Source organism: Engraulis encrasicolus, chromosome 5 (genome assembly GCF_034702125.1).
Source record: "Engraulis encrasicolus isolate BLACKSEA-1 chromosome 5, IST_EnEncr_1.0, whole genome shotgun sequence".
In the NCBI taxonomy this organism is placed as follows: domain Eukaryota; kingdom Metazoa; phylum Chordata; class Actinopteri; order Clupeiformes; family Engraulidae; genus Engraulis; species Engraulis encrasicolus.
In genome coordinates this window covers 17,836,863-17,861,197 of record NC_085861.1, presented here as the reverse complement: position 1 = coordinate 17,861,197, position 24,335 = coordinate 17,836,863, and the positions used below count along the sequence as shown (strand labels likewise).

The following is a 24,335-nucleotide window of genomic DNA, read 5'->3' as shown; positions in this document are numbered from 1 at the left end:
AACTAGTTTGTTGGGATATAATCTCAAGCTCACAGACATTCTAGTGAAGCACCGGTTTTGTCAATCATCTTTAGATTACTTAAGCTCTTTTGGGAATGATTGGATGTGATGTGGAGCAATATGCAACCTCCCATACAGTATTAATGGCATGCTGTGGACACGGAACTGCAAACGCTACGATGGACTGTGTGTTGTACTCTTAAGAGGAAGATGGACCATGGAAGGGAAGATGGGGAAGAATTTATAAGGTGGATGTTGCAAGTGAAAGTCTACTCGTAGCAGCAGATGGGCTAGAGGGGATTACATGAAATCTGGGTGGGCCTCGCACACAAATTCCCAAGGAGGACACGATGGGGTGAAGGGGGGAGGATTGCTTAACAACAAAAAAAAGTAAAAGAAGACTTGAACCAAGATGAGGGAGTGAGTGAGTGAGCGGAAGAGTGTAGCTGTCAGCTGGATGGGTGGATGATGTTGTGTCTTGTTGCTGATGACTGAGCCCAGGATAAATACTACACAAGACGATGAATTCAGCAGAGGATGTTGTGTTACTAAAGGGCAAGTTTTCTGTGTCTTGAGCAGGGCATGTCGAAGGTTTGTGAAAAAATTCTTTCACATTTCCCTTTTCAAAGCTATTTTTAAAAAATGATCAATGATTGGGGCATTTAATCGATTGTCTCTTTGGTTATATGTAGTGAAACTGTGTAAATTAAATTATTTCAAATGTATGAATGATGTGTAAATAAGTGTTGCCTTTAAATGGTTGCAATGACAAAATGCCAGATGCGTTGCTGTATAAAAGTGGATGCTCTCTGTGTTAAAATCCTTTAAGTTTAATAATTACTTGATTTTAAAGCAGCAACTTCATTATATGTACAGTACTAACTTATAAAGCATATGCTAATCCAGTGGTTCTTAACCTTTTTTCTGAACGCACCCCCTTAGCTGTTCCCAAGACAAGTCGCGCACCCCCATCCCTAATGTCTACACCTGTATATGCACCCAAAAAAAATATTGAAGTGTTTAATTACAATGATTCTTACTTTAGACATGAATCAATAGGCTACTGTAGCCAATTTACATGAGGACGAAAACATGTTTCAATTTGGTCTTAATTTATCCTAATTATGTTTGGAAGCAGAATTTTGGTCACAACCTCAACACAAACAAAATTCCGCGCACCCCCTGAAATCTCTGGCGCACCCTCAGGGGGTGCCCGCACCCCAGGTTAAGAACCACTGTGCTAATCGAACTGATTCTTGTATCAAAAGTATGCCATCACAAAAATACTATTCAGCAGTGTTGAAATAAGTTATATAGGCCATTGGCAAGTCTCTGAATGTTGACCTTGAATGACATTCTACTTGCATCTTTGCCTGAATACTCTGTGGCTTGTACACTGCTTTTTAAGAACCAACATCCACATGATGACATGGAGTATTTTTTGTGTTTGCTGTTCCCAAGAGAATGGGGTGGAGTCATGGCATCACTTTGACAAAGTGCAACTCCAGCTGTAGACAGATGCTGCGCTAAATAAAAACCATGTCGGGCACAGCCAAGAAGTGCCAGGGTTAAAAATGACCATTACTGTTTAAAAGCTGTGAAGGCAATGTGCTTCGTAACGTCAAGGAGCTATACCATATTTTAAGGAATATATTGATAACATCTTTGTTGGTTGTTTTGAACATGATAGCGCGGTGTCTAAATCTAAAATGATACCGCCCAGAGTTCAGGAACTTATCAGTGACTACAAGATGCATCTATAAACTACAAGTCATTGATGTAACACTGGGGAGCCCACACCATGTATGTAACATTTAGCATACATCTGCAGTGATGCTGCTACTTTAAATCCCAAGTAATTGTTGAAAACTGCTTTTGTATTAGGGTCACCCAAATGTAAATGTAGAGCTACACAATATGTAATAATACTGTAATTGGGGAATGTAGAAAATAGTTCATATCTACCAGGAAATGTTCTGAACTTTGGACATTTGAAGTTAAAAGATAATATGCAAACTTCAGATTGAAAGCTCAAATCTTCATCCAAATGTCTTTATTTCTGAATTTGCTTTTGCAGATGTCCTTGAGGAGATCTTGAAGGAGGAAAAGGCCAGGGTTCTTTCCATGTCCCTCCATTGATATTCCCCATTTTTGGCCTGACACATACACGCGCACACGCACGCGCTTACACACATACTCTCGCGCGCACACACATACATGCACACACATGCATACAAACCTAGCACAAACAGATTGAAGAAGATTAATGTGGATTACATGTAAAGTTAGATTTAAATCAAGAGATTACCCAATCATGTCATCAAAAAACTAATCCCCTGATGTTTTTTCCCACTCTCACCCTCCACGTTCCCTATCTGTATTTTAATTCCATCAACATCTAAATTGGAAGGCTTGCTAAATAAGGCGGTCATTAAGGTGAACAGACTGCCTATTGTTTACTCCCATCTCTTTGGTCATACATAAACAAATAAACTACTCCAGGACTTTGGACATAGCAGGGGAAGAGTGGTTTTGACGGACAGCTGTTCAAATACCACGTTCTGGAGTACAGTGGCAAACTCAATCAGTGAAAGAGGTGAAACAATGTCTGATAGATGGTTACGGTACAGGAGGGGATACCTCTAGCTACCAAATGACCAAAATGTAAAAATAATAATAATAATAATAATAAAAAGGTCCACGTCTAAATGTGACCAGTGAGGGCACCCGTGTTCATTAGCTCTTAATGAGTAAATGATATCATTGGAAGGTCACATCCACTGTGACACTGTTCTTAGAACAAGCTCACAGGGTAGAACCAAGAGCTCAAGGCTGAGCTTGAATAGTCTGGCACAGCTAGGCTATATGTAATAGGATAACCTGGGCAGAAGTCTCATGAGGCATATGTCCTGTGGTTGTGCTGCCCTTCCCTGGAGTGACCCTTGTGGCTGATAAATCCCCCTTGTTCATTTGTGCTACCCATCTGCCTCCACGCCGTTGCGTTCAACTGTCTTGTCTTGTGTACAGGGCCGCTGACAGCTTTTTCAGGGCCCAGGACAAAGTCATCTGAAAGGGCCCCCAACCCAAAAAAACAACAACAAAGTAACAGAGATCCAATTCTGGGCCCCGTATCTCTCCTGGGCCCGGGACAATATACCCGTTTGTCCCCTCCCCCTCTGTCGGCGGGCCTGCTTGTGTATGCCCCTGCCCCCTCCCCCGTTCTTCATCTCTCATGATGCATGTTCATCATTTTAATCCACTCACGATTCATTCTTCCCTACCTTCTTTAATCTTCGACCTCTCTCTTGTGATTTTGTTCCTCCTGTGCTTAACAGGGATAACTGACCTTTGGTTCTGAGTGTGTGTGTGTATTTTGTTCCTCCTGTGAGATAACTGAGCTTTGGCTGTGAGTGTGTGTGTGTGTGTGTGTGTGTGTGTGTGTGGGTTTGTGTTTCCTGTCCTACTTAACATTTTCTGTGTACCCCCCCACTGTGCATCCCTCGTTCTTGCCACCATGTTGGAGCAAATGTCTCGCCGCAAGCGTTCCCTCCTCTCCCTGTCCCTCACCTCTCTGGCGCTGACTCTGTCTGTGGCGGCCTTCTGCACGTCTTACTGGTGCGAGGGGACGCACAAGGTGGTCAAGCCCCTCTGCCTGTCGCCGGTGAAGATGAAGAATTGTGGGCAGAATAACAGTGAACCATACACTACAGGTACCGATACACCTGGTCATTTTTTGGGGTGTCAGACAGTTGGTGGTTTGGACAAATCAGTTTAACCCCTTAGCGCCGAGCCTATGTTATAACACTACTGTCAGCAACATTTTAATGGCTATGTCTTAATATGTTACTTAAGGATTTCTGTAATGTCATAGCAATGTTGTCATGATGTAGTCTCGTGATTTCAGCAAATAGTGAATAGGCCCGCCAGCGACCCCATCTGCAGTATGAGGCTACTGGAGAATTCTGGCCAGTTTCGATGTGAAGTTTAATTGCTCATGCTACCCTTGACTTGCTGGTACACGTTGCCACCACATTCTTTTGTTCAATCCTTTATGAGATCCTGGCCGTTGTAATAGGGGTATGGTTTGTTTACATAAAAAAAAAATACTCCAAATGTCATCTCAAAAGATTTGCAACACCAGCAGACGCATCACAACAGAGCAATCACTTTTGGGATTATATTTGGAGTATGCTAAAATGGAAAAAAAAAAAAAAACGGAACAAAAAAATGGCCCAGCCGTGGCTTAGTCGGCTGGGCACTGGACTGCTACGCGGGCGACCCGGGTTCGATTCCCGACCCGCGTCATTTCCCAATCCTCCCCCGTCTCTCTGTCCCACTCTAGTTGAAAACCCCCAAAACGAATATCTAAAAATGCTTATCTGTATCATTTATAGTCAGAATCTCAGGAAGAGGCTGCATGGTTTTGGGGTTGAGCAGGCTTGGAGCAGCCTGGGCACTGGAATTAATACTGCTGTTATGTGTGTGGGGTCCCAAATCTAATTTCTTCACAAAGGCCTGAATTTTCTTAGCAATTTCCATTGCAATTCCCAGAAACTGGGCCATTAAAAAAAACACACAATGTCCTAGCATGAGCTCAGACAGAGCAATACATCTGTTGGAGTTGATTAATTTGTGCGTGATTTGTTTTATAATGGACAGAGACTCTACGGTACTGTAGCTCCTGAGGCCTCAATAGGACTAATGAGTTCTGTGTGTAGTAAAACCATCTGTGTACAAGGGGTTTAAGGTTTTTACTCTGGTCTTTATTTCCTCAGCAGAGACCCTTTATAAAGCTTGGAGGAGATTGACAGAGCCTGGCCGCAACCCTCACATATTTTTTTAATCCTTTCACGCCACAGGATTTGTCAGGTTTAAAATGTCCCTCTCAAAAAACTCAGCTCAGGCACAGCTGTAGAACACCTGGTGGTATGAACAGTGAAATTGACAAAGACAGACACAGGCATACAAGCTGCACTGATTGCAACACATAGTGATCAGTTACAGTTGATCTGAAGGATACATTTCATTGCAGTCAATAAATTAGAAATTGATGCAAGCAATTTTTAAACTCTTAAGACAAGGCCCCTGGTATATACTATACTGTATTTGCTGTTACAAAATGGCAAAGCCCAAGATTCAAAGCATTGCTTCAGACTTTGTGTGTCGTAGTAGCAGTGTAGTACTATGGGCTATGGGCAGTGGTGTAGTCTACGTAGAACGCGGGTATACGGAGTATACCCACTTCTAAATTTCAGGGATTTCAGTATTCCCACTTAAAATTGATTGATCCATTATTTTGAATGGCACAAATATATACAGTATACCCACTTCAAAAAAATGTCAAACATACAGTATACCCACCATAAAAAAGTAGACTACACCACTGGCTATGGGTGAATCTTTTCAGGGAGCTAGTACACCGTTCCTCTGGGGGAATGGTGTGCCTTATAGGTTACTGTAGCTTACTGTACAGTATATCACGAAAGTGAATACACCCCTCACAGTTCTGCAGATTTTTGAGTATATCTTTTCATAGGAAAGCATTACAGAAATTTCACTTTGACACAATGATTAGTGACCTTTTAACAACATATTTAACTGCTTAAATTTCTTGTTCACTCAGAAAAAAACAAAATACAGCCATTAATGTTTGAACATGTACTCACAAAAGTGAGTACACCCCAGATTAAAATTCGGTAGAGAAGGGGCTGTGTTGGCTCGAATCGTCTCGAAATGAAACGAAATGAAAAGGGATGAAAAGGGAGGTCATCAGTGTGCGTTTCAACCTTCCTTTGCATTGAACTTTTACATTTTGAGTCTGCATCTGGCTTAAATAGATTGGTGTGAGATTTGAATGCAATCCTATGGAGAATATCATGATCTGCTTCAGTAGTCACAGTGCATGATAACATGCATGTTTCTTTTAGGTGTATTTCAGATTTCCTATGTTGACAGCATTCATGCATCCCCAAACCATGTCAGTCCCACTACCATGATTGGCTATTGAGAGGATACACCTTTTTTGTAAAACTCACTTGTTTACCACCACACATGGTTGACACCATCTAAAGTATATTTGTTTATCTTGGTCTCTTCAGATCACACAACATGGTTCCAGTGATCCATATCCTTGGTCTGTTCATCTCTCTTGAGACCAAGATAAACAATTTTGCTTTAGATGGTGTCAAGCATGTGTGGTGGTAAACAAGTGAATTTTACAAAAAAGGTGTATCCTCTCAATAGCCAAGCATGGTAGTGGGACTGACATGGTTTGGGGATGCATGAATGCTGTCAACATTGGGAATCTGAAATACACCTAAAAGAAACATGCATGTCATCATGCACTGTGACTACAGAAGCAGATCATGATATTCTCCATATGATTGCATTCAAATCTCACACCAATCTATTTAAGCCAGATGCAGACTCAAAATGTAAACGTTCAATGCAAAGAAAGGTTGAAACGCACACTGATGACCTCCCTTTTCATCCCTTTTCATTTCGTTTCATTTCGAGACGATTCGAGCCAACACAGCCCCTTCTCTACCGGATTTTAATCTGGGGTGTACTCACTTTTGTGAGTACATGTTCAAACATTAATGGCTGTATTTTGTTTTTTTCTGAGTGAACAAGAAATTTAAGCGGTTAAATATGTTGTTAAAAGGTCACTAATCATTGTGTCAAAGTGAAATTTCTGTAATGCTTTCCTATGAAAAGATATACTCAAAAATCTGCAGAACTGTGAGGGGTGTATTCACTTTCGTGATATACTGTATCTTACTGTATAGCTATGTCATTGAATTGCATCAATAATTATGCATGATGTGAAATATCAACAAAATCAAGGTATAGTAACTGTTAGACACATTAATTTCTCTTTGGGATTAATAAAAGTGCTCTACTCTACTCTAACTGTGATCTGACACATTGCAGAGAGTCCCACTCCTGACCCGCGAGGTCCATCCAACATAACACTATCGCCAGAGAGGAAGGACGAGCTGGCCAGGATCCGGCAGAGGCAGCTGGCTAACGCTGTGCACTACATCTGGGAGACGGGGGAGGACAAGTACATGTTCCGCTACTTCCACACGGGCTTCTGGGAGTCTTGTGAAAAGCACGCTGATGGTGAGTGAGTTGGTGAAAGACCATGTAAGGTAGTGTTTTTCTCAATGGTAGCGGTACAGCCCCCCAGGGGGTATTGGGGAGCTAGCTCTACGGGGCCGTTGAGAAGGATACCGCTGAGAGAGTGCGGTGCTTAGTTGCCATTGGGGGGCATTAGTCCATTTAATTTTTTAATACCACAGGGGGCGTGATCAGGCTTATGATGATGTCAAGGGGGCGTTGGGATGCTTTTGATAAGGCCAAGGGGGCGTTTGTTAAAAAGGTTGAGTCCACTGATGTAAGGCCTAAGTGGTTCATTTGTTGTCAGGTCATCTCTGTGTTTGCATGGTGTCCTCAAGCCACATCGTCTTTGTGCAGGTAGGGGTGGGGAACAGTTCTCATTTTGAGGTACCACTTCAAAGTCAAACATCACTTCTAGTCCTCCAAGGGCCATACTATGAACACATACCAGGATTTCCCCCTGCATGTTAGGCCTGTATAAGGCGGCCACCTTTACAACAGACCACACCTTCACTAGGTCCCCTGAAAATATGACTTTATTGTATTGCATGTGTTATTTCTAAGATTTTTTTAAAATGACATCGGAGGACAGATAAGACTAGCCTCGCGAGCCATCCTACGTACTTCCGCCAAAGGATTGGCTCCACTACTGTAGTCTGGCCGTGCTTCTCTGTGGAGTGCCTGGAGCAGTAGAATTTTGATCGCAACGCCGCCCCCCCCATCCCCCCCCCTCCCCCCCAAAAAACAGCCAATAATCGAATACGCTCCCCACGTGGGGGCGAAAGGGGGAGGACGCTCGTGTGACAATGACGTACACATCTGCGCCAGAGCCATTGGTCTGCGCTATGTTGTTGTTGAGTAACTGCCAGCGATTGGGTGAGAGGTGTCCAATAATTTCAAACCATAACTGAGTGCAAACTTCCTGCTTCCTACAATCGCTTCAGAGCAAACAAATGCCAGACCATAAATACGAAATGAAATGGTAGTATTATGGGATGGTCAGGACCAGGCTAAGATAAGACCATCTCAAGGGCTGTAAACGGCCCTCGAGACATAGGTTCCCCATCCCTGTCTTTGTGTGTTTATGGGGTCCCCAAGTCCTTTTGCTTGTCCAGCACTTTGGTCTGCTGTCTCTGTGGTATTTGAATGCTTTACAAATAAACTTGACTTGGCTTGAATTAATGGCTTTGGAGTTGGACTTCAGATCAGAGGGTTGCAGGTTCAAATGTTGCCATTATCAGAATGTATGTGGTCTCTACCCACCACCATCCATGGCTACTGTGCCTTTGAGAAAGGCACATAACCCCACATTGCTCCAGGTACTGTAACAACAACTGCAAGTTGCCATGGATAAAAGTATCAGCAAAGTGTAATGTGAAATTTTATGATTAACCCTGAGAACAAATTTAAATTTCTAGCTAAATGCTGACCAGCAGATATGCACACACAATCCCCTTTCTCATGATAGTGTCTCAAATGTTTTATATAGGTGAGAGGTGCCGCAGCTTTTTTGGTCTGACGCCAGGAGAAACTCATGGTGAGGATTTTTTTTCAATTCGTCATGAGCATCTTAACAAATAATTATAATGCTTTATCTTCAGGATTTAATGTCTTTACCTCAATACAGTGGATTCTTGTTTTCTGCTTTTTAACAGGGGTTCTTTGGTTGTCAGTGATCTCTGAGATTTTGTACATCTCACTATTGGGCATGGGGTTTCTGTTGATGTGGCTGGAAGTCCTGTGCTCCCATAAAGAGATGGCTGCTCTGAAAATCAATGCCTATGCCGCTATGTGCACTGTACTGTCTGGTAAGTGAAACTAGGCTGCCAAAACACAGCGCCTTATGCAGCCTGAAGTATATCTACAAGTTGTCAAGCTTAAAATATGCCAAGCTTAAAATATGTTTTTTTTTTTGCACGTTTATCATACTAACACATACATGCACGTGCATCAAAGTAACACACTTAACTTTTTTCATCTCCAGCCAGAATGGCTAGTCGATGTTAATCTTACTAGGCAAACACACACTTAGTAATGGGTCAATGTGGCTAATAAGTTGGTCTTTTCTACCAGCCAAACTGAAAATTCACCAGCATTTGTCCGGTTGGCTGGTGTTCATTTAGAGCCCCGCTAACACATACATAACAACTAACACGTGCACACACACTCACACTCTTCCATGTTTTAGGCTTGATGGGAATGATGGCCCACATGATGTATACCACGGTGTTCCAGATGACGGTGATTGTGGGTCCCAAAGACTGGCGGCCTCAGGAATGGGATTATGGCTGGTCTTTTGCGTGAGTTTCCCTCATGTTCAATTGGGCTACAGGGGTGCACTACATTACAAAACAGGGGTGCTTTTCTGGAAAGCGTAGTTGCTTACTATGTTAGCTACTTTGTTGGTTGCAATGCAATTTCCCATTGGCAACTACTGAAGTTGCTAACTGCTGTCAACTACGCTTTCCAGAAATGCACCCCAGTATTTGTTGACCTCTTGATAATGGCTGCCCATATGAAAAAGAATTATATGATTCATATACTGCAAACATGCATGTTCCTTACATGAAATCGTATAGAAAAAATGTGCCAGATTTGCAAGAGTCACTTATACGTTTTCTAATATATGTCTATCATGATAGTCGATTATGGCCCCTTTTCGAAAAGAAATACTATATGGAACTTATACGCATGCCATATAACATGACTGCATGCAGTATAAATTCTTATAAGAGTTTGACATGCCAACAATGCATAATACTATATTATATTGACTAAAACATAGGAGAAAACTACTATATTCCTATAGAAATAATGCACGTTTTATGTTAAAATCATATTGAAGTCTTATTCAATTTACGTGTGGGACTCTGACCGCTACACCAAAGAGCCAGGCTCGTTGGCATGTTAGTCAGAACACACCCACAACCCTAGTGATGGTCACTCCATCACATTGCCTTCCCCTTCGGGAAGCGCACACGTGCGCTTCACACACTCATGGTGTCCCTCACGCAACTGCCCATCATGCTTCTCCCATCCAATGTGCCCCATCATCAATGCTTCACCTATCACTGAGGTCCCTCACACGGGGGTAACCAATCCTGGGGGTCCCTCACATGGAATTACGGCTCACACACCATGGGTACGCTTCCGATTGGCCTCACGGTACCATCCCACTTCTGACACCATTCATAGCGAAGGGGAGTAGAGTTGCCCAGCTGGGACTTGAACCCAGACCTTCTGGGGTAGTAAACCGGGGCTCTGACCGCTACACCAAAGAGCCAGGCTTGTTGGCATGTTAGTCAGAACACACCCACAACCCTAGTGATGGTCACTCCATCACACGTATGTTCCGTACATGTTCCGTAGTTGGATTTTACAGACTTCCTATATTAAGTTTATATGAAGTTTACAACTTGAAATGTAATATTCGTATATACATTTTATAAAGTTTATACATTTAATTATATGCAAACCTGATTTAATTTGTACATTTCTTAAACAGTTTCTGACACCAATATTTATATGAATTCTGCACATTTGTCATATGAAGCATGAGACTTTAAATGTAATATTTGTATATAACACAGGCCTAGACAGTCTAAATAAGCTTCCCGGAAAAAAAAACAACCTGACGAAGAACTTCACTCATGATTTTTTATTTGTCTTTCTTGACTGTCACTTTGATTATATATAGGCCTATATTGCCTAAAGACAAATGTGTGTATGTGTGTGTGTGTGTGTGTGTGGGGGGTGGGGGTGGGGGGATGGTCTGTCCCACATTGTCCCTCCGAAGCATACCCCTTGTCCCCCCTTGGACTTATTAGCAGGTGGTCACCCTAGCTGGAAATAAGCTACAACAAATATTGCATGGTGCACCTTTAAATATGGCATACACATAGGGCCTACTGTAACATATACAACAACATGGCACAAATACAGCACACATCTGATTGGCATTCATCCAAAAACAGCACTATTTTCCAATCTTTTTACTTATACGAAATATATAAGCCCATAGTAACATAAATCGTGTATGGCATATATTACTGAAAATGAATAAAAAAATAGATTTGTATATGTGGGTTTGTGCCTTGTATGACCCTTATAATATTCTTATGGAACAGATATAATCCATATGCGTTTTTAATAAGACTTTTTCATATGGGCATGTACAGCTCACCCACATTTAACACAACACAACTGGTTATAATGCACATACTTTTCACTAATTATGTTTTAAATTCAGAATAAATTAAGGTGGTTTCTTTCTCTATTATTCCACTTTGACAATCTAATCAAACTGTTTCCCAAAACCAATGTAACAATTTCAGAGTTAATTCTACTCTAATATTGTGTAAACATTTGGAGTTGTAGAGTTGAAATTAAACTGGCCACCAGCAAAATTCTGCAATGACTTTTGACTCTATAAGAACTCTATAAAACCTAACTCTGAAATATCGATATCCCATTTTTTTGTTTACTGTGCCTCCTCTCCATCAGTCTTGCCTGGCTGTCCTTCAGCTGCTGCATGGGGGCCGCTGTGCTAACCCTCAACTCCTACACCAAGACCATCATCGAGCTGAAGCACAGGGCACGACTAAGGCAAGAGGAAGCCCGCGCCGCCAGCCACGCGCCCGCTTACGACGAGGTGGTGACTGGCGGAGCCCTCTACTCCGTGGGGAGCCTGCTGCAGTGCCCCAATGGCATGGTGGACACCGTGTGGTCGGTGGATGGGAGCATGGGGGTGGTGGGACAGGAGGATGACGGAGAGGTGCCCACGCTGGTGCTGGTGGGGGGTTGTGGCCCGGACGGCTGCGAAGACTGCGAGAGAGAGATGGATGAAATGGAGGAGGCCATGGAGAGGGAGGGGACAGACTCGCCTTGTTAGGAAAAAGCACATGGACACACCTTCAGGAGTAGGACCAAGGAAAAGTCATTATTGGTAAAGGGACAAAAGTCCAGATTGACCCATCGTCCCCATAGAGTTGGGGTGAAGTAGTTTGAAACATCCTGTCCTTAAAGATTAAAAAAATGGGAGCAACAGACGGGTGCAAAGACTGCGAGAGAGAGATGGATGAGATGGAGGAGGCCATGGAGAGGGAGAGGGGACCGGACTTGCCTTGTTAGAAAAAGTACATGGACACAGCATTTCAATTCATGCGATGTTAGTAGGTACACCTTGATTCTCATCTTGGGAGTAGGACCAAGGAAAAGGTACTATTGGTAAAGGGAAAAAAGTCGACGTTGACCCATCGTCCCCATCGACTTGGGGTGAAGTAGCATGAAACATAATGTCCCTAAAAAGGAATAAGAGGGAGCAACGTCTGGTCGATGCTGACTTTTCCCTTCATGTATGTGTTTGGAGCAAACACGTGATTTGCAACAACTAAGAAGGAACAGATGCTTGAAGGTGCTTGAGGACATCATTCATGTAAAGTGATTATAAGCACCAAGTCATCAATATGTACAGAAAGTATATGAATGTATGTATGGATAACTGATTTCACTGGCAATAATAGTACAACAATGATACTCACAATATCACATTATTTTATGTATTTATTATTATTATTATTATTATTATTATTATCATCATCATCATTATTATTATTATTACTCAACAATCTACAGTATTTGGTTACATGTGTCTTAGACTCTTTTGTTTGGTTTTCTATATTGTACAATTTCACTGCTGTGTTTTTTTTGCTGTAGTAGTTTGTGAACTGAAGGAAAGAATGCTATCTCCTTTGACATGGTCTGTTCACTCTCACTTCAGCCTCTTTATCTAACAAGTGGTCTATAGCGACTTCCTTGGTTCTTGGTGATCTGCGAGTGGACAATGGTGTGAACGCATGTTCAACCTAACAGGAAGAATAACACATGGCTTGGTGGAGATTACTGGAAAAGAGCGTGAGGAATGAAAACAGGAGATTTCTTTTTTGTACGTCTGTTCACAGATGCTGCAGATTATATCTGTAATCCTGAGCTGGGTGTAGAATCAAGAGGGGGGAGGACAGTGACATGAGAAAATATGAAGTTATGAAATGCTGAGAGGTGGCCCATACAAATACAAACACACAAGCGCCGCACACACATGTACGTTCACGCACACTCACGCACGCACGCATGCACGCAAAAAAAACACACACACACACACACACTGATAATAAGAGGCACATTGTTTATCAACACATACATACATAAACACAAACAGTAATTTATATAAAATAAATCTTAATGCTTGTATGCAGCACTGATAATCCACAAATACATTTTCCCGTGGCACACATTACACCTATGTATTTTGTAAACAACACAGAAAAATCAGTGAAGCTGTGCAACGTGATAGTTTATCAGAAAAATTTTATTTGTTTTCAATTAAAAACAGATACTCAGAAAAATATAAATTCAACAAGTAAATCCTCAATTTGTAACCACTGACATTTTGGAATCTGTAATCTAGGCTCTGGGAAGATTTAAGTCTTGCACATACAGCTTTGTCATTTCATAGCAGAATAGAAACTAGAAAATGTTTCAAAGACTGTGCTATGGGGGAGCAGGGGCTGATCAGTAGATCTAATGATTATTTCAATTCAACTGTCAAGAAAGTTAGCATTTATGTCTCAATTTACAATTTAGCTAAACATTCTGTACATCATACCATCATTGATGAGCCAGTTATTACTGTCCAAAAAATGGCAAGGCTTTCGACTCAATATAAAAAGTATCGTTTATTGGGGAAACTGAATCTGGCAGTGCCATGCTAGACATTTATTGTCCCAAGACAGTGAATACAGCACCATATTATGGCGCAGAATTGAACAGAATTTTATGGTGAGTACTTTTCCACTTTAGTGCTTTGGTTGAAAGCAATTGCTCTATATACATTATTCATGGTATTACTCAGTCACCCATACACCAAAAAAACCAAACAACATCCTTGAATTCAGATATCATAATGACGACCATTCATGTACTTTCAAATTTCTCAAATTACAGAGTTTTGCTAGAGAATAAATACAGATGGGTACACATGGAAACCGAACAACACAATAAAACACAAGGGAAAACAGGACACATGCAAAGCCGAGAGAGAGAGAGAGAAAGAGAGGAAGAGAAAGAGAGAAAGCGAGAGATAACATTGTTGGACCACAGAGACGTTGGAGGTGCACTGGACAGAAGCGATGAGAAGAACATGTCGCCGTTTACTTCATGGGTTCATACTGAATTAGACGCAACGCGTTGTCATTGTCCAAGACCCCTTGGATAAATTCACCCTCAGCAAGGCGTTCTGCAAAAAACATAGCAAAAGAAAACATACCAATTTTAGCATTCCGTTACATAACATGGACAAAAGAATTGAACAGAACAGAGCAGAACATGGACGACCTCATAGAATTCTAAATACAAATTTGTTAGTGGCACAATGTTTTCAAGGGAGGATTTCAGTGTGAAACCTCTTATGCAAGCGAGGGCAGGGGGCGGTTCTAGATCAAAATTACCAGGGGGGCCGAGGTGGGGCCATTATTTTTTCAGGGGGCCGCATAAATTGGCAAAAGAGATACATTTTTAATGTTATGAATTTATAATATACAAAAATGGGTAACACTTTACTTTACGGATCGCTAATAAGGTGGTAATTTCGTGTTAATTTCATAGTTATTTCATAGTTATTTCAGGATAATAACTGTTTGGGTAACACTTCCAAATAAGGGGCCATAATTAACAGTAAAGTAGCTATGTAAGGGTTAACGTTCGGCGAGAAGGTCGCTACCGTGGAATAGCAGCACGACAGAGAGAATCTTTAGACCCCGACGCGGAGCGGAGGGGTCTTGTTCTCTCTGAAGTGCTGCTATTCCACAAAGCGACCGACTCGCCGAAAGTTAACCCGCTTATTATATGGATATACTTAAATGATTCACACATGGCGGGGACATTTCTTTAGGCCTATTTAATGTTAAGATTGTTGCTGCGCAAAACAAAACAGTGCCGTTGTGGAACACCGCTAGGCAACAGCTAGGTAGCCAGGACAACAGGTGTTGTCTATCACAGCAGCTGATTAGAGTGACAAAAGACCGGACCCCCTGCGGAGTGATATGAAACATTCGCTTTAGCCACTGACTTGTATACAAGCCAGTGGCTTTAGCAGTGAACGTCTTGTTGCCATTGACAGGACAACGGGTGCTGTCTATCACAGCAGCTGATTAGAGTCTTGTTGAAAAGTCGCTTTAGCAGTGAAAAGTCTTGTTGCCATTGACAGCGGTCTGTTATAGACCAACCCGTCCGTTATCGAAAAATAACAGACGTCCGAACGTTGGGGAGCCCCGTTGAAATGAATGGAGCATTCGACAGATGACGTCACAACCATATAATAAAACCTGATACTTAAGTAAGGGTTAATAATCATTACTTAACGCCATATTAGACACATATTAATTGTTATTAATACATATGTTGAGCATTAGAAGGCAGTTACTTAACTATTAGATAACAATAGCATATTATTATTTAACTAATAGATAAGTAAGGGCACAGTTAATAGTTAAGTAGCTATCAGGTCATACTTAACTAAGGACCAAAATTAATACTTACTTAATACAAAAGTGAGGCATAACTAATGGATAAATAATACATAAATATTGGGAGTTGGGACCCTTATAATAGAGTTGGCTGAGGATAACTAATGGTTAATTAATGGATAGATATTGGTGTTTGGGACCCTTATATTAGAGTTGGCTGCGGATAACCAATGGTTAATTAATTGATAGATATTGGTGTTTAGGACCCTTATAATAGAGTTGGATGAGCATACCTAATAGTTAAGTAATTAATCTACTGTGACATCTAGTTTTCACTCGTTCAAATCACTGTAATAGTGGCAACAGGAGCCATTATATAGCAAGGATTGGACGTACACTTCTCAATGATGGTGAGGTGATGAGATGTAATTTGTTCATATACCACTTATTAGTTTTAATGGTAAAAACCCTACAATAAATGCAGAACATTATGAAGAGTAATAGTTTTGAAGCGAAACTAAACCATTCCTTTGTGATAATTAAGTTAATGTCTGAAAATATTAGCTCCAAGAAGTGCAGTGCATGATGGGTACTCAATCTACAGACAATATTTCGGTATTATTTATTCATTAGTTATGCCTTACTTTTGTATTAAGTAAGTGTTAATTTTGGTCCTTAGTTAAGTATGACCTAATAGCTACTTAACTATTACTGTACCCTTACTTATCTATTAGTTAAATATTTTTTATGCTATGAACTTGTAACACAAGGTAATAGTTATCTAATAGTTAAATATCTGCTTGCTAATGTTTGACATATGCATTAATAACAATTAATATGTGTCTAATGTGGCGTTAAGTAATGATTATTAACCCTTACTAAAGTATTAGGTTATAGCTACTTTGCTGTTAATTATGACCCCTTATTTGGAAGTGTTACCACTGTTTGTTTTTAGTAACAACAGCAAAATAACCATTCCGTTTCCAGTGCATTGTGTGTGTGTGTGTCTGTCTGTCTGTCTCTGTGTGTGTGTGTGTGTGTGTGTGTGTGTGTGTGTGTGTGTGTGTGTGTGTGTGTGTGTGTGTGTGTGTGTGTGTGTGTGTCAACAAAGTGTCACCGTGCTGTGAGTCATCAGGGTGTCACCACAATGCACTGGAAACTGTATGGTTATTTTGCTGTTGTTACTAAAAACAAACAGTTATTACCCTGAAATAATTATGAAATTACCACCTTATTAGCGATCCGTAAAGTAAAGTGTTACCCAAAAATGCATATCTTTGGCTGCATATTAACACGGGGGCTACAACACGGGCCAGGAGGAAATATAAAGGTGGCCACCCTTGCCCCTGTGTAGAAGCGCCCATGAGGGATACACATGACTAAACACATCTCCTGCTCACAACCCTTAAGGGACACACACAGTATAAAACAATTGTAGAGTTGAGTTCCTGTCTTGATCTGTGAGGAAATGAAGGTCTTTGTATGAAAAAAGGGTTACTTTACCAGTGTCCTTCTTGTTGAAATATGACCACAGCTTTTCCGCCCTCTTGTCTGCAGTATTCTCGTCTGCTGGGAGTTTAGCCTGCTCTTCTTTGGGAATCAGTTTGAAGATGGACTGAGGAAGACAGAAGGTGTTGTCATTATTTGCCTCTTCTATTTTTGGCTCGTTGGCCCAGTCCTTCATTAAAGGTACATCTGCAGTTTCCAGGAAGTGCACGTGAGCACGGCCTACGGTGTGAGACTCTTAGTGGGGTCATGACCCTTGCAGTGTACAAACGTGACCACAGGGGGGGTTTCAGAAGGCCAACACTCAAACATTAGCAGAATGTTTCCAATGTCCCCATTCATTTTTCTGCCATGTAGCCAGTGATCCGCAAAATGGATTCATTATTTACAATCTAGTGCCACATCACCACATCACCCTAAATCCCCTTGTTTTGAACATCACCTTTCCAATTCAACCAGGTGATCATTCAACCAGTCAATCACCAGGCTTAATTGAACAGGTAAGACCAAGTCATTTGGAATATGTGGCGCTGGATTGTGACTAATGAATCAATTTTGCCCATCACTGTATGTACAAACGTAGTTAGGCAAGTTCATTATAAGATGAATTGATCAACTGCTCACACTAAACTGAATCTCACTATGAGCTTTGTGTCAATTTAACATGGCATAAAAAATAGCATCAACAAATACACACATGAATTAAAGATATTGTTGCTCATTAGGTACCATTTTTTTACGCTTTCCTCCACTATCGAAGCAAGGCTATTATAATTCTACCTGAGTTTATGCCAGTTACATGTCTGAGATACTGTACTTCCGATGTTTACACAGGGTCAATGTTGGGCATGTTACTTTGACAAGGTAACTAGTTATAGTCAGGGCTTTAAATTAACACCAGCCAACCGGCCAAATGCAGGTCAAATTTGAGTTTGGCTGGTAGAAAAGACCAACGTACTAGCCAGTTTGACCCATTAAGGAGTGTGTGTTTGGCAAGTAAGATTAACATCTATACGCCATTTTGGCTGGTGATGGAAAAAAGTTAATTCAGAGCCCTGGTTATAGTTAAAAATTACTTCTCCAAAAAAGTAACCAGAGTTAGTGCCTGTGTTACTCCACTTCAAAAATAACTAGTTACCAGAAAAAGTAACTATTGCGCCTTTGAAGTTGAACATACAACAGTTTACAGGATATTCCTCCTTATTTTGTGATCATACACTGTATGTGACCACCTAAAGGTATAGGGCAGTGTTTCTCAAACATTTTCAGACCGAGGACCACTTTGTCACCCAAAAAATGTTCAGGGACCACCTGTCAACTGAATCGACAGTTGACTAGTACTAATTTGACACTGCTAATTTCAATGCAGGTCACTTACTTTTTATTCACATCTCAAGCCTGTCTTATTGTGGTGAACATATGACTTCAGCTATGTTTAGCTTTGTAATAATGTTACAACTATAGCCTACTGCTAGTTTGTCTTGGAAAAGTAGAAATCCCCTCGCGGACCACCTGAGCCCTGTCGCGGACCACCAGTGGTCCCCGGACCACACTTTGAGAATCACTGGTATAGGCAAACAAAATTGTGGTTGGGAGTGCATCAGGTGCTTCCTAAAATGCTATCAGCATTGTCCTATCTGAGCCACCATAATTTGACATGAGTGAGAATTGAAATTAAAACGAAATAGCCACTGCATGTTACCAATAGATTGGTTTGTGATCCTGATGAATCTCAATCTGCTATTTGGAATCATTTTTTACAGCACATTGGTTGTAAATGACATGCAATAGCAGTGCACATGAATCACAACTCAAGCTCAAGGCGATAATGCTGACTTACAATTCAGCACCTTCTTCATGAGGTTGAGGGAAAGGGGAGAGACTCAGTAAAATAATAGCACTAGTTTCCCCAGTCTTTCGGCCGGTGTCCACGTACACCGTAGAAGAACCTTTTGATGTGGGACACAGACAGCCCCTCTCAGCTGGCACAGCCCAACGCAGCCCCTAGTCTGACTCTGAAGCAGCTTCTTCAGTAGACCTAACGCACACCAGTGGGGTTTGGTAACGGGACACAATGGGCACAACACCCTTGACAGCTTTGGTCGTGCCAGAAGCTTGATGTGCGGGCTTTATTTTCATTCATCATGTGACTTTGCTGGTCCTTTTTTTGACACAGATGTGTGTGTTTTTTCCTTTGTTCAACGTGTCTAGTACAAAGTCATATGAAAAGGCCCCCTCCCCCCCTTATGTGCAATTTAATGAGGACTCAATTCTGGGCAACCTCTCTCCTTGCCGAGCAGGAAATGAAGCAGGAGGGCTATCGTGGCAACAACTGGCGCGGAGGGCCCAAGACAGGAGATGATGGAAGACTGTCGGCAATGGCCTATGTTCCTATGGGAATTTAAAGGCCTAAGTAAGTAAGTAAGTCTCTCTTGCCCCTGGGAAAAAATATCCATTTGTACTCCCCCGTCGGCTTCCCTGATTGGACATAATAACATATTTTGCAATAATATATCACATAATGAACATACTTTGCAATACCGTATAGAACATGACAAGCCAAATAGAGAACCTAGCCAATGGATGGAAGGTTCGAGGATCTCAGTGATCTGTACATCTTGGTATATTGGGTTTTAAGATACAGCTGTGGTATAATAGCCTCGTTCCTACCAGACCTCTGTGTGTGTGTGTGTATGTAGCTTAAGAGCCCCCTGGTGACGCTCAACACACACGGAGGTCTGGGAGCATGTAGCAGGATTCCATTTCTCCAATCAAATGGTAAATCAGAGCATTTATTGATTCAATATCAATGGCAGCTCACATTAAGGAGTCACATGACATATTATAGAAAATATTGACGCTTTAGAGATCAACAGAAAGCGTTTTTGAAGGAATTTGTTGATATTGAAGCAATAAATGCCCCCATTATTTTTTGACTGGAGAAATAGAATCCTACTGCATGCTCCCAGACCTAGTGGTGGAGCTCACAAAGCTGCACGGAACAGGTCAGGCGAGAGCCAGGCAAGTGGTATACTGGTTAAGGAGATTGTCTTAAGATCAGAGGGTTACAGGTTCAAATCCCACCCTTACTTCTCCCACAACAACCCCATCCATGGCTAACCCCACACTGCTCCAGGGACAGTATTCGGTGCCTTGTAAAATAATGGTAAGAAGCATCAACAGCGGCGTAGCACCAACGTTTGGTCCCTATGTACAATTAGCTGCAATGGAACCCCCAGCCATATATCTTCATAAATAGGACTGTGTGTGAGCCCCCCATATACAATGGGCCCTGGTGACTCAGTCACACTTTACTCCCCTGAACGACACCCCTGTGCATCAGCTACAGTAAGTGTAATGTAATGAAATGTAATGTCGTTGGTTTGATCAAGCCGTTGGTTTGATTCTTGGTTTCAATGCAAGAATCATGTACCCTGAAGAACAGGTGGCTTGAGAATCCATGCAGATCATCCAGTTAACGCCAGCAATACCATACACATTGGACACAATATAATACATGAACAGATAATTTGGGGTGGACCTAGATATGTTGAAGATCGATGAAGCAAACAGACAAGCCATCCATTGCTTTGAAAGTGAGCAGTAGTTAAGGAAAGAGCACTTCACTCAGGCGCTTAAGGAAAGATTAGCTTAGATTAGGGCCATGGCCAAGATGTTATCAAGGCATACAAGCTGCTTTTGCAGTAGTCTTTTCTTAAGCCCTAGTACACGTTCTTCCATTCCTGTCTGACTAGACCGTGAACCCAGTTCCCCATGGCATGGATATTAACTTTATATTAACTAGGGCTGTGCAATTTATCACATTTATATCATATGATATCAGTACTGCTGTCAAACAATATACAATTTCTTAATATTGATTTGAAACAACATTTTTGTCATTTGTCTATACTTCCAAAAGGTAGGTTACACTAAGGGCAATGCATTCCCCTCCACTTGAGCCACTGCGAGAATAAAGCCGACTTGCTACCCAAGACTCATGCAGAGCACCACTGTGTGTTTCTGTCTCTTTGGCTGTGTCTCTTTGGCTATCCACTACAACTGCTGAAGGGAGGGAAGATTGTGAATTGTTTAGCACAATTAATTTGTCTTTAAAAGAAATATCGTCTAAAAATATTATGATATCACTATTGACTGAAATAATTGTGATATTGATTTTTCTCATAATCGCGCAGCCCTACTTTATATTAACCTATTATATTTGTTAGGATGTTGTCACTCTCTTAGGATGTTGTGACTCTGTCTGAGGAAGGGCCGTGGTGGCCCGAAACGTCACAGAACTGAAAATTGAACAGGAGCTAATCAGTGTGCGGTTCATCCTTGCCCTACAGTGAAAACTATCAAGCCACTGACCTATTGGATATTTTTCTAAAGAATCTTTTTTAGATTTCAAGGAGGTATTGGTGATGTGTAATTTATGTAGGCATATGACTAGTTAGTATTTTAGGACTCTCTTTCTCTCTCTCTCTCTCTCTCTCTCTCTCTCTCTCTCTCTCTCTCTCTCTCTCTCTCTCTCTCTATCCCTCTCTCCCTCTCTCTCTCTCTCTCTTCAGACAGCAAACCCCTTGACTCTTATTGGTATTTTCTCTGTGACCAGATCATGACCTTATGTCACCTTTTTGTACCTTTGTTCCTAGACGGCCTGAACTGGGACCCAAAAAACGGCCAGGGCACTTTGGGCGTAAACCAGTCCTTGACACAGCCCTTATGTCTTCTACAATATTATGATTGGCGCGCGGTCGATTTCCTATATTGAAGATGGACAAATGGGCTGCCCCATCTAAATCGTAGGCTGGTCTTTAAAGGCAAAAACAGAAACAACAACAACAATAACAACAACAGCTATCGGCCCCTGAGGACAGGTGGCCCACCGGTAAAATGCCCTGTATGACAGATTACCAGTCCAGCCTTGGTTCCTATTTACCACTGTTGAAACTTCCACATCGACATATCAAAGGAAAGTAGTACCCATCAGCTCAAACTATCAAATACTTTCCTGATGTACTGTAGGCTATATGCAACATTTCAAGTTCAAGTTTCAATGCACCATACCCATTTGCTGGTCACAACAAAAGGGGAAATCAGACAAAAGTCTAAGCAGATTTGAATCAGTTCAGTTAAAGTTTTGCTTAATAAATGTGATACACAACTGAGGTGAACACCTAAGATACAAAGCATTCCTCCCTTTTGTTATTTCTTTACATACGTATGCCATTATGCATATTCATCAAAGACTAGTCCAATTTGATGAAGAGAATCTCAAACACTCTGCATTATACCGGGTCACTTAATATTACATTTACATTACACTTTGTTGACACTTTTATCCAAAGCAACTTTGTTATTATATTTTAAGTACAGGGTATCTGTTACAGTCTTTTGGAGCAGTATGGGATTAGGTGCCTTGCTAAAGGGCACCTCAGAAATGGAGTGATGTAGGGAGTGGAAGGGTGGGATTCCAACGTGCAACCCTCTGATCTAAAGCCCCTCTCCTTAACCATTAGGCCAGGCCAAAGGCTGCCGCTGATCTAGAACAGTGATGGGCAACTTTGATGATGAGAAGGGCCGCAAATCGCCTCCATTGGAGGGCCACATGTCCACAGATCTGCCTGCAACTTGCAGAGTTTGAGGTGCAGTTGGTTGCTCACTGACTGCCTTTATTGTTTGGAAGATAGGTATAGGTGTTCTCTATACCAGTGTTTCCCAACCTTTTTTGTCTCGTGTACCCCCTAAGCCTCTTAGTTGTGCCATGAGTACCCCCTAATTCATGTTCTATATCGCTTTCGCTGTCCTTATCTGACTGCTCCATAGATTTGTTATAAAAATAACATTTTTCCAAGTACCCCCTGCAGTGTGCTCGCGTACCCCTAGTGGTACACGTACCCCTGGTTGGGAAACACTGCTCTATACGTCAACTTTAAAGACACAACAGATTGAGTGAGGGGGGCGGGCCGCAGGTGGCCCCCGGGCCTCCAGTTGCCCTTCCCTGATCTAGAAGATATGTATATAAAATACTGTCAACCTCGAGTAAACTGTGCAAGACTGTGACTGTGATCGAAACTCACTGTGCAGATCTCTGTTACTTCTGTTCTGGTGATGTATCCATTTTTGTCCACGTCAAAGAGTGAAAAAGCCCACTCTAGCTTCCGCTCCGTCTTCCCACTGGAGGTCATGTGTAGGGCAATGATATACTCCTTGAAGTCCAGTGTGCCATCATCGTTGGTGTCAAAGGAGCGAAAGACGTGTTGGGCATAGTTCTTGGCGTCGCTGTCCGGGAAAAACTTTGCATAGATTTTCTCAAATTCCTCCGGGCTGATTCGTCCCGTGGGGCAAGTCTTCTGGAAATTCTCATACCACTGGCTCAATTCGGTCTCCGAGTATTTCGTGCTCAGCTTTAGATCCTCCAGGATCTCCTTCGACATTGCACTACTCTTTGTGTTTCCCATCTTGTCCCGTGAGAGGGTGAGAGGTTTAGAACCTGTTGTCAGAGAGCGAGTGAAAAACCCCACTCAGGTCCAAACTCCAGTGTATTACGGTTCACAGTCACTGATCTTAGATATCAGAAGCTTTTTCCACCCCAAAACAATCTTCAATTCAGATCTTTAAGTTCCGACGAGTTGCACCGAACAGACCGAAACTCCACAGGCTGAACCTACTTGTGGATATTTACAAAGGGGATCTCACGTTCTCAAGACAAGAATTGGATTTTAAAGCGATGACGAAAGCCCGGCAGCGACTGCCAGTAGGACACAAGATGAGGAGGTAAAGGGTGAAGCAGACTTAAGCCGCTACCTTTGACAGCTGCATTAAACCTATTACAACAGGATTAAAGTGGCTGAGCGGCTGAAGCCTAAATTAACCCCTCCTTTTTGTCCCATGGCAATCAAAAAGAAAACTCTACAGGCCTCATAACAATTTCAAAAGGCAGGTGAATTCTCAGTATTGTGGACTGCAAGACACCACAATATCAATCCTGATATTTCAGGCCAGTCAAAACACTCTCGATATACTTACATACCTCTTCAGACAAACAACCTCAATTTACTTATTGTGTCCTCAGTTGGTTCCACTAGGCCAATTAATAGATGATTAGTTCTGTAGGCTGATCCTGTCTTTCACAAACATGTATTTTCAGGACATGTGGTGATATTCGAGGCATTGTTT

At 41.8% G+C, this 24,335-nt stretch overlaps 2 protein-coding genes across 2 annotated transcripts; one reads left to right on the top strand and one right to left on the bottom strand.

Annotated features, from left to right (window-relative positions):
• The first annotated feature begins 55 nt into the window (after positions 1 to 55).
• Positions 56 to 13,452, top strand: si:ch211-149k23.9 (germ cell-specific gene 1-like protein). Its single transcript, XM_063198783.1, has 7 exons — positions 56 to 591; positions 2,078 to 3,710; positions 6,934 to 7,125; positions 8,612 to 8,659; positions 8,778 to 8,930; positions 9,311 to 9,422; positions 11,626 to 13,452. The coding sequence occupies exons 2-7, from the start codon at positions 3,515 to 3,517 to the stop codon at positions 12,011 to 12,013; spliced, it is 1,089 nt and encodes a 362-aa protein (XP_063054853.1). The 5' UTR covers positions 56 to 591; positions 2,078 to 3,514; the 3' UTR covers positions 12,014 to 13,452.
• A 116-nt stretch (positions 13,453 to 13,568) lies between these two features.
• rcvrn2 (recoverin 2) lies at positions 13,569 to 23,779 on the bottom strand. Its single transcript, XM_063198023.1, has 3 exons — positions 23,237 to 23,779; positions 17,148 to 17,259; positions 13,569 to 14,416 (listed from the first exon to the last, which is right to left on the bottom strand). The coding sequence occupies exons 1-3, from the start codon at positions 23,615 to 23,617 to the stop codon at positions 14,331 to 14,333; spliced, it is 579 nt and encodes a 192-aa protein (XP_063054093.1). The 5' UTR covers positions 23,618 to 23,779; the 3' UTR covers positions 13,569 to 14,330.
• Positions 23,780 to 24,335: the final 556 nt, after the last annotated feature.

Bases quoted from the DNA above. Each gene is read 5' to 3' on its own strand.
- si:ch211-149k23.9 (XM_063198783.1), top strand. From the start codon at position 3,515: ATGTTGGAGCAAATGTCTCGCCGCAAGCGTTCCCTCCTCTCCCTGTCC. The intron at 8,660-8,777 runs GTGAGGATTTTT...GCTTTTTAACAG, and splicing joins GACGCCAGGAGAAACTCATG to GGGTTCTTTGGTTGTCAGTG. The intron at 8,931-9,310 runs GTAAGTGAAACT...TCCATGTTTTAG, and splicing joins TATGTGCACTGTACTGTCTG to GCTTGATGGGAATGATGGCC.
- rcvrn2 (XM_063198023.1), bottom strand. From the start codon at position 23,617: ATGGGAAACACAAAGAGTAGTGCAATGTCGAAGGAGATCCTGGAGGAT. The intron at 17,260-23,236 runs GTGAGTTTCGAT...TGTCTTCCTCAG, and splicing joins AAGTAACAGAGATCTGCACA to TCCATCTTCAAACTGATTCC. The intron at 14,417-17,147 runs GTAAAGTAACCC...TGTTTTTTGCAG, and splicing joins TTTCAACAAGAAGGACACTG to AACGCCTTGCTGAGGGTGAA.